General features: G+C 43.0%; 1 protein-coding gene across 8 annotated transcripts in view; it reads right to left on the bottom strand.

Annotated features, from left to right (window-relative positions):
• Positions 1-7860: 7860 nt before the first annotated feature.
• The window catches only part of rmc1 (regulator of MON1-CCZ1), a 47374-nt gene continuing 44334 nt past the window's right edge, over positions 7861-10900 (bottom strand). For 6 of the 8 annotated variants that reach the window (XM_085992220.1, XM_085992214.1, XM_085992215.1 and 3 more), the window contains 3 exons: positions 10459-10527; positions 9425-9650; positions 7861-8075 (listed from right to left, as the gene is read on the bottom strand). In XM_085992220.1, the coding sequence (XP_085848346.1) occupies positions 7996-8075; positions 9425-9650; positions 10459-10527 (375 nt within the window). In that variant the 3' untranslated portion in view covers positions 7861-7995. Of the gene's footprint in view, positions 8076-9424; positions 9651-10458; positions 10547-10900 lie in introns of those variants that run through there. The other 2 variants (XR_015078948.1, XM_085992221.1) reach the window with 2 other exon arrangements.

Below are 10900 nucleotides of genomic sequence, written 5' to 3'. Positions count from 1 at the left end.
GATGGTCGTAGTGTTCCCCAAGGGTCATTGATGGGGTCACTGCTTTTTTGATGTATATAAATGACCTGGATATTGGAATACAATAGAATTTCTAAATTTGCTGATGACACCAAACTTTGGGGTGTGGCAAAAGCTGGGAATGATGCCAATTGACTGCAACAGGACATAGACTAGCCGAATGGGCAGACAAGTGGCAGATGGAGTTTAATACAGAGAAGTGTAAGGTGATGCATTTTGGCAGAAGGAACAGGGAGAGGCAATTTACACTTAATGGCACAGTTTTAAAGAGTGTGCAGGGACAGAGGGACCTGGGAGTTAATGTGCATAGGTCCCTGAAGGTGGCAGGATATATTGAGTGGTTAGCAAAGCATATGGGATCTTGGGCTTCATAAATAGAAGTATTGAGTACAAAAGTAGAGAAGTTATGCTGAATCTTTATAACGTGCTCGTTTGGACTGGTTACCACACTTTTTAGGAAGGATGTGAAGGCCCTTGAGTGGGTGCAGAGCAGATTTAACGGTGTAGTTCCGGGGATGGGGGATCTTGGCTGCAAGGACAGGTTGGAGAAGCCGGATTTGTTTTCATTAGAACAAAGGAGGTTGCGGGGTGATTTGATAGAAGTGTACAAGATTATGACGGGTTTGGATAGGCTAGACGGGGAAAGGCTGTTCCCACTAGTTAATGGTACAAGGACTGTGGGACACAGATTTCAGGTATTGGGCAAGAGATACAGGGGGGATGTGAACTTTTTTACGCTGTGAGTGGTGAGGACCTGTAACTCGCTGTCGGTGGAAGTGGAGACACGCCATGTTTTCAAGGGGAGACTGGATAGGCATTTGTGGGAAATAAACTTGCAGGGCTATGGGGATAGAGCAGGGGAATGGGACTGACTGGATCACTGAGCCGGCATGGACTCAATGGGCCGAATGGCCTCCTTCTGTGCCGTTATGACTGATATTGCTGCCTGTGGAGAGCTGTTGCTGTGACTGATTCTGCAGGTATTTGGTAAATGTGGGCATGTGTTGTGAAGGAATAAGCAAAATAGCCATATTCAGAAAAATACACCATTCTATGAAATATTCTGACTTTATTAAAACATGACTAACCGGGTTTGACAATCTGGAAGCCTCAACAATCTAAAGCCGTGTACAGCATACAGGCTTTCGAGATAAGATAAGTTGTTGACACTGAATCAATAGCCTTATTGAAGCAGAAGGGTAGAGTTTCCAGAAAGTCTGAAGCCTTGGAAAGAACACCCAGTTAAAGTGTCTTAAACCAACACTTCAGAAAGAATCACAGAAATTAAAGAAACATATGCCTTTGTAAAAATGACATCAAATGAAACATCAGACACGAGTCTGTGTTGCAACCAACTGAGGTAACTAAGAAGACAATGGTGCAACCAGCTGAGGTGTTCTAAATGCAAAAGATACAAACAGAAGACCTTCGTAAGAATGACATCAAATAGAGGCACCAGCCATCACATTGTTATGATAAGCTTTGAACACCTAAAGGTAGAGACACAAGTCTGCTTGCTACAAGCTGAACTAACTAAGAATAGCAGGGGTCAACAGAAAAATGACTAGAGATAATTAGCTTACATCAGCAGAAAACTTCAAAGGATATACCATTGAAAAAGGGTATAAAAATTGGACTTTCAAATGGGAAGACGGATTCGCTTGAAGGGGCAAAGCGATTCTTAGGCTTCAGAGGCAAGCTCTGTAAGTCTTTAACTCTGAGTCTTGGGGACCAAGGTACTTGTATTTGATTTTGGGTGGATATCCTGGAATAAGACTAAGAAATGTAAAAATGTAATGAAGTTAAAATTTGAGAATAAGGATCTCTGATAAGATTGTAAAAGCTTTTTGTATTTGGAACTGTTAATGTCCCGATTGAATCACCAACTGTAATTACATGTCGGTTCTTTAATAAATCTATATTTTTTTTAATTGTCTCACATGGTACTTCTGTAATCAAACTCACTAACTCAATCTCTGTACGCTCCTTGGCGAGGAGTTGCAGAATTATGGGGGAGTTTTCTGGACCCTCAAAATCCAGAAGGTTACAGTCTAGCTAAACTTATTAAAAGTGCTATCTGGAGAACGGTAACATCTTCAGGTTGTTCCTTTCATTTAGGGAGAGATAGTCTGGACCTTTAGACCCAATTAAGCATCTTTAGGATTAGGCGCCCAATGTGTGTGTTAACGAGTTGATACAGAACCTATACTTATTTTTATATCTATATCCATCTTGTAGATTAAGTATAGGAGTGTTTTACTGACAATGGTACTAAGACCCAGATTTAAGTCTCTAGAGATGACAAGCCCCTGATCAGGCCTTGTAGAACTTAAATCAGAACTCCCTCAATATACCATTGAGATCTAGAAATTTCTTATAAAGTTCATATTAAACCCTAACCGAGGTTAGCTCCTGTCGAAATATTAAACCCTAACCGAGGTTAGGTCCTGACAAAATGGCAAACCCTGTTGGAATTGGCCAAGTCTTATTAGGAAATTCAAACGATTGCTTTATTAGGGGAAATAATCCTATCCCTGTACCTCCACAAAACCAAGTGATAATTTTTGAAATAGAAGGCTTTGGTGCCGATGGAGCCGTTGGAACTCATGGCACGATTGATGTTGATTCCCCAGAACCAGGGGATACAGAATATCCAGTGGGATAATCAAACAAATACTCCAAATCCACTAAATTCCTTAATGATAAGGTGCACAATTGGGAGGACTAATGAACGGTGCCCAACAAGGTGGTGGCAACCATGGCCAAATAGCAGGACCTGGAGCAGCCTATGCTCCTGGGGGCCATGGATTCCGGTTAAGGTAGCAAGCTCATGATGAAATAAATGAGTGGAATCTTCGAGAAAACTATAGACAGCTTAGAATCCGTTATCAATGCCGACAGGCACTAGCTCAATCTTATCTAAATGCTGGAGGCGCAATGATTAATGGTCCAGTAAACCAACCCCAGCAACCACACATTGTGCCCCTAGGTCAAGTAAACCTGAGCTCTATCTACACAATGTGTGGTAGACCGGGTAACACCAGCCAGGAAAAAACCTGCTGGATCCTAACTAACCTTGATACATTTGAAACCTGTTGCCAAGATTGGAATGCCCAACACCTGAGGCAACTACTGCAAATGATACTAAGTTCAGACTTAATTCCCCCATTAAACCAGTGCAACAACTGGGTTCAAATATACGCTTACGTTCTCACAGCAACTCAGGGTGGGCATGTAATGGGTTCCATCAAGGAAATACTCACTAATACAGTTACAACTAAAGGACTGGTAGCTGCCTACAGATTAGGCAAAGTACTTACGCAGGATAACTGGGACATTGTTCATGGTTGCCTGGCCAATCAATACCAAAATACAGCCCTCAAACTTGCCTGAGAGGGTGCACCAGTGGATGTGGTGTATTTGGACTTTCAGAAAGCTTTCGATAAGGTCCCACAAGAGATTAACGTGCAAAATTAAGGCACATGGGATTGGGGGCAAGGTATTGACTTGGATAGAGAACCGGTTGGCGGACAGAAAGCAAAGAGTTGGAATAAACGGGTCGTTTTCCGAGTGGCAGGCAATGACTAGTGGGGTACCGCAAGGATCGGTCCTAGGACCCCAGCTGTTCACAATATATATTAATGATCTGGACGAGGGAATTGGATGTAATATCTCCAAATTTGCAGACGACACAAAGCTGCGTGGGAGGGTAAGCTGTGAGGAGGATGTCGTGAAACTCCAGTACGATTTGGACAGGTTGGGTGATTGGGCAGAAACATGGCAAATGCACTATAATGTGGATAAATGTGAGGTTATCCACTTTGGTGGCAAAAACAGGAAGGCAGATTATTATTTGAATGGCAATAGATTGGGAGAAGGGGAAGTGCAAAGAGACCTGGCTGTTCTTGTGCACCAGTCGCTGAAGGTAAGCATGCAGGTGCAGCAGGCGGTTAAGAAGGCAAATGGTATGTTGGCCTTCGTAGCAAGAGGGTTCGAGTACAGGAACAAGGATGTCTTGCTGCAGTTGTACAGGGCCTTGGTGAGACCGCACCTTGAGTATTGTGTACAGTTTTGGTCGCCTTGCCTGAGGAAGGACGTTCTTGCCATGGAAGGAGTGCAGCGAAGATTCACCAGACTGATACCTGGGATGGCAGGAATGACGTATGAGGAGAGATTGTGTCGATTGGGCTTATACTCACTGGAGTTTAGAAGATTGAGAGGGGATCTCATCGAAGGAGCAGGAGTAGGCCATTCGGCCCTATCTTCTATGTTTCTATTATCGAGATGACCAATAAAGATGGGATAATGTCAATCGCATTATCCAATTAAATCATGACCTCTTAGGTCTACCCCAAACTAAACCTATGATGAGATCAGAAACGAGGGATAAAAAAACAGAGAAGGTACCTTTGGTACTCAGAAAGAAGGACTGTATAGACCCAAGTCTCAAATCCACCCCGCCCAGGCACAAACCCGTGGCTCGGGACCCCCAAGAGGGTATTCCAGAAGGTTTACACCCCCAACTCACCCACAATACAAGAAAGATTTCTCCCCAGAAAGATGGGATAGACGAGGGGCTAAACCTCCAAAGGAAAGCAAAGGACAGTGGACTCCCTATGGGGATAGCTTTTACACTGGCCAAAACTATCAGAGAGCCATGGGAGGATACCGGGAAAACCGAAGTGGGGATCAAAAAGATTCCCAGCAGAACCAACGTCCACCCCAACAGGAAGATCGTCAAGATAATAAACGGTCCGACAAACCCCCTAAGGGATCTGGAAAACATAATACCCCCAAGCGGGAAGAACAAAAATCACTTAAAATAATTCAAAACAAAGCAGCAAATGCAACTCAGGATCCTGAGGATGAACAATCCCAGGATTGAAGGCCTGGCACCCAGCCAGGGCCTCTTGAATTCCCCTATGCCCTGGCAACCTTGCCCACAAACACACAAGTGAAGGCCCTGTTTGATACGGGAGCTGATTACACTGTAATGGATCCTGCAATTATAAAAACGAAGTGGACAGGTTGGGGGAGCCCAATTTGTAAAAGACCATTAGGGGGATTCACAAAAGACAAAACCAAAATAATTAATTTTTATAAAATACCTTTTACTATATATGGAATCACAGTGACCCTAGATGTAGGACTGGTACCACAATTGGCCTGTTCCCTCATTATAGGACAACCAGACATGAAACATTACCTTAAAATCTCAACCAGACCTCTAGAAGCATTCACTGACCAGGATGACAGGGAAAAGCATGGTCGGACACAGCTTGAGGCAAAGAGCTCCTCGAGCAACTCATTAATAGATACTACCCTTATCTACAACGCCATCCAAATCAATGTGGATAGACATCAAACCCCACCCACTTGATGCTGGCTGGCACAAACCTAAAAAACAGTGGCCTATTCAAGACCACAAAGGAAAAATGGATCTCCTAACAACCCTCAAAGCACTAACAGAACAAGGTGTCTTAATCAAAATGGCATCTAGAACTAATTCACCATTGCTAACTGTAATTACGTCGGTTCTTTAATAAATCTATATATTTTTTTAGAATTGTCTCACATAATACTTCTGTATCAAACTCACAAACTCAATCTCTGTACACTCTTTGGGGAGGAGTTGCAGAATTCTGGGGGAGTCTTCCAGACCCTCATAATATCCGGAAGGTTACAGTCTAGCTAAACGTATTAAAAGTGCTATCTGGAGGACGGTAACATCTTCAGGCTGTTCCTTTCCTTTAGGGATAGTCCGGACCTTTAGACCCAATTAAGCGTCTTTAGGATTCGGCTACCTCTAACTTTAGTTGAAGGTGAACGTCTGGGGAATACACCTGATCCGGATAGCCCGAAAGGGGCTAGGACTAGTAATAATCCCTTTCAATGTAGGTTTGATCCCTCGAGCTCCAAGTTTCCTTCTCCCTTCACCATATGTTGTGCTTTGTGACTCTGCCTTTTTTTGGTGTCACTTTGTTTTAATCTGTCCCTATTGTTCACTCCCTTTGTCTTCCACTTTCAACCAGCAGTCCTAGTTCCCCCCTCCCAATTTTCTTTCTTGTAACTCAACTACTCCTGGTATGTACTTTAATTTGAATCTGCAATTATTCCATTTGCCTCCAGCTTGCTCTGGTCAATCACATTATGCAGATCATTGGTCTTCTGTGCACACTCTTCATCTTGGCCTGTAATAATGGACCAGCGTTGGAGGACAAGGGTGTGGAAAGTTATTTTATGGGTGTTTCTAGGAGTACAAAGTGCAGTGAGCGTTTATGCTCCTAATACTGCAAATGGTGCTGTAATAGAACTAGTTTGATTTTCAGTTGAAGGAATAATGGGGTCCAGTCTTGCAATCTGGGACAATAGAATGGATATTGATTGCCATTAACTGAGGTTTTTTTTTATCCCCTTGTAGTGTTGTGGTATTTCAGTTGAGTTCTGTAGCCATATAGTTCAAGCATTTTCTGTCAGTATGAAGAAAACCAGGGTGGAGCGTGCAGAGGACGCACTGGCAAATATGGGTAGTTCGGTAAGTAACTTAATGTGGCATCTAGCATCACCTCAGGATCCATGATATTTAGCTAAACAAATCAACAAACTATCTGGATTATTTAGAATTTTGCCATCCAGAAGGTCATTTCTTTTAAATCTTGAACATTCGTCAGATAGCACTGGAATTAACTTGGCCCACCACAGGAGCCGGTCCTTTATCATAGCTGCTGCCAACATGAAAGATGGGTAATCAGTGCTGTAACTGTTGTACTGCTCATGCATGTGTATATCAGGACCTGGGCTTACAACTTTCTCTCTCTCTCTCTCCTCTCTCTGTCCAGGTATTTAGCGGCATCATACTGACCAAGTTTGGCGGTATTGTGGTCTTGGCATTTGCCAAATCCCAGATTTTCCAGATCTTCTACTTCAGGATGTACTTGGCGATTGTGCTTTTGGGAGCTGCTCATGGCCTCATATTCCTTCCTGTATTGCTTAGTTATATAGGTAAGATTGTTCATCCATTTTTGTTTATGAAAGTAAATTCATAACTATCTGACTGTCAGTGATGATTTGAAATTTATTTTAAATGTTTAATTCAACCAATTGAGCCATTCTTGCACTGCTGACAAGGAGAGTATATAATAATAATTTGGCTTCCTCTTGTTACTATCAATTCTTGTGCCTAATGTCACTTATTCAAGCTAAAGTTACCACACCTTAGGATGTATTGGCCTTGGAAGGAGTGCAGTGCAGATTCACCAGAATATTGCCAGGACTCCAAGGGTTAAATTGAGGGGTTACATAAACTAGGTCTGTATTCCCTGTAATATAGAAAGTTAAGGGATGAGTTGAGCTTTTGGGGATTTTGAAAGGAATAGATGGGGAGAAGGTTTTCCGCTGGCTAGAGAAGTTGGGAAACCCCATGCAAAGGATGGTAGAAGTGTGCAATTCCCTCAGCAGTAGATGTTAGGGCTGAATTGCTCACCATGGTATTGAAGGATGTGGAGCAGAGGTGGGTCGATGGAGTTTACAGATCAGCCATGATCTGAATGGCAGAACAGACTGTGTTGAATAGCCTACTCCGCTGGCCTTTGTGGAGAAGCTGGGCTATTACAAGCACCTTTTTATGGTACAATTAGCTGGTCTGTGGATGAGACTCGTTTCCACAGGAGTAATTTACAGAACAGACTACTTTATTTATTGAAGGTTCCTGACTGTTTCCTGTTTTATTGGATTCGTAATACCTTAACTGGCAATTCAGCAGAGAAGTGGATCTGTAACTGGTAATTGCAATGCTAGTTTACTCTTTCCAGTTAACTAGTTAAAAGAATGACACTGGGAAGCGACACTAATGCATACTTTTAATACATGCCAAAATTGTATAAATTTTTTATGGTCCTTTTATAATACACAAATAAAATTTCTAGACATTCAATAACTAATGGTGCATTGCTTTTCTGTGCTAGCAGTCCTGAGAGTTCATACAGCCATAGGTGTCAGAAGTGCTTGCTCTCCAAAAAGGCTTTTGAAATGGGAGATGTGTTCTTCGCAATGCTCTCCTAGAATTAAAAAAACATTCTCATTAACGGTGCTGAAGTACAATGCATTTCCATGAGGGAGTTAATATCAAAGTAAGCTAAGAAATCCCCTTCCACAAGGATCTAAAGCCCAACAACTGAGGGATGTGCCATTTTAAAAAAATCGGTTCCAATTTAAGGAGTGGTAGCAGAGACTGCTTTATGGCACATACTATCTAGTACAGGAAACTTATGTTTAAACGGAGGTTAAATCTCCAGAATGCTCTATCCACCGGCAAAATTCAGGAGTCGGTTCAGATAACTTTTTTTTAACTTTTCGTTGCTTTTTTTCTCCATTCCTGGCTCTGCAAGCGTCTAGCTGAAGCTGTTGCTTAGCTACAGAGACGCTTGCAAGCTGCGCCGACTGTTTTGAAGCTGTTGCTAAGCAACAGGGTTTGTTGCTAGATACGGAGCTCAGAAGCTCCGTATGTTTTAACATTAGCGCTGGTTTCTCCGGCAGTGTTGATCGACCGGCACCAGCTTGGTCCCGTCAGTGCTGGATACCAGAAAGTTTCCTGTAGTAAGGATGCCTTTTGACACTTAGCATCAATGTCATACTGATGCTGCATAAAAGGTAAAGCAGAAGGACACAAGTGTGACTCGAGCTGGCTTAAATGCTGATGTGTAACAGCAATACTTCCCCCTGAACCTAAATGAGCTTTTAATCTAAACTGAGGGACAGGTTAGCTTTTTAAAAACAGCAACAATTTACCCAAATTAATACCAGATGATCTCGGGAGTTAGCTTTTTTTTTTTAAAAATGATCAACTTTGCATATTTTTCACTGCCAAAAAGCTAGCTAATTAGAGGGGAAAAAAAATTATACTGCCATGGGACATCCCGAAGTGCGATGAAGCCATGTCACAGTTGTAATGAAGGGCAATGGGGCAACCACACTGCAAGCTCCCACGTGCAAAGATCAATGACCACGGAATCTGTTTGTGATGCTGGTTCAGGGATCAATATTCACCAGCTCACCAGAAACTCCTATTCAAAATGCCGTAGGATCTTGGGCCCATCTGAGGGAGCAGTTGGGACCTCTACCATTGGATCCAAAACAAAATGGGGGGAAAAGCAGAATTGAGTTTCAGTTCTTGATTGATTAAACATGTAAATACACAAAGTTGCAATTTTGTAATGTGACTTGCTGTTCATTAAAGACTTCTATGAAAGTACTCATTTGAAAAACTCATTCTTTCCTGATCTTGTCTGAATTATGGGTAAGTGAGTGGTTAATCCACCATTGCAGGTGAGGTATTGCAGTAATCAATGAGAACCTATGCTTATTTTCTCCCCCAGTTGTCTTCAAAGCACTTCTGGGCTATACTCACCTGGTGTAAAGTGTGAACTTCCTCGTAACCTCTGATTCCTCTGTTCAAAAAACTTGAAGGTGGTGTAGAACAGCATTGCATCTCCAGTCTGTCTTGCTGCATCCAAGAATTTCCGGGCCGATATGTTGTCGTGGCTCCCAACACTTCGAATAAACCTCAGTGCACCCAGAACCTGGTGTTTGGACAGTAACACTTCCACGATCTCATCATTGGCTGTGGAGAGTCGCTGCAATAGTGAAGGGAGAGAGCTTGTTTAGGAAAACGTTTGGCACACGTCCATAGCAAAGTTGATCATGTTGCGAGCCATGTACAATCCATGCAGTGTCCAGTGCTTTGTAGTAAATGAGCAATGTTCCCCCACCCCGCCTCACCACCATGAATTCTGGATTTCAAGTTGGTCAGATTAGGAGATGCTACCAAAGCATTCATTAATGGAAAGAGTCCGTCTCCATTATTGCTGCTCTTTCACTTCTGAAGGGCCGGGTGTGAGACTCTCCCTCCCAAACGACAGGCATTGGCCTATTGTCTCTAAAGCCATGGCTGAATTTTTGGAAGAGGTTTAACCAATATCAGAATATGAGCAAACTAGGGGGCTGCAACAAAGCTCATAACAACCTCAAGTGTGGGCATTGATGGCAATAGGTCCCTAATCCAGCAGGAGTCTGTAATGATCAGTAACCTGTCATTCTGGAATGGTACACTAGGTGGTGCTGTATGTATATAAGAGTGGGCTACCCACGATGCACCAGGCTACCCACAAGGCAGCAGTCAAGATGGATGCCTCTACAGATACTGTACCTAGTCCACATGTGCTCAATAAAGTGTCTAGCAAAAGCTAGCTGTTCTTAATAAAAACGACTAGTTAGTAATGAACATAACAGAGCCAATCAAGGTAACTATAACTGTGATAGAATATACATCTAGGTGAGCAAAAGTGGAGACTGGGGTCCATGCCAGAAAGCATTTAGGGATTATTTCACCTGTGGAGGCTTTGGAGACCTGCCAAGTGAATGTAAACACAAGCGAGTTCCTACCTTTAGCATGTCAAGGGACAGCTGATGTGCAGGAGGGTAGGTGCTCTCCAGCGATAGAAGCAGACAGGCCTGGAAGATAAAAGCACGTCTAAAATCGATATAATGTCTGCAGCAAGCTCCAAAGTTTAAAATGATTGTCGTACGATTTATTAAATGGGGCGCCTCTCGCGCACCTCCCAAAGGTCGATTGCAGAGCAGCACTGCCCTCACAATAGGTCACCCACCAGCCCAGGGAGCAGATGGCGTGCGACACAGGGTAGAAACCCACAAGGGAGCATCATCCTCAAACTTTAAGGGGTCATAAAGAGTACTGCCTCCAACAACAAGAACCTGCATCTATATAGCGCCTTTAACATCCCAGGATGCTTCACAGGAGTGTTATCAGACAAGATTTGACACCGAACCGCATACGGAGGTACTAGGAAACATAGAAGACAGGAGC

The sequence above is a fragment of the Somniosus microcephalus genome, chromosome 7 (genome assembly GCF_052327205.1).
Source record: "Somniosus microcephalus isolate GS21.2 chromosome 7, FLI_Smic_1.0, whole genome shotgun sequence".
NCBI classification, from domain to species: domain Eukaryota; kingdom Metazoa; phylum Chordata; class Chondrichthyes; order Squaliformes; family Somniosidae; genus Somniosus; species Somniosus microcephalus.
Note: the sequence above shows the minus strand (reverse complement) of the source record. Positions and strands in the feature narration are given on the sequence as shown.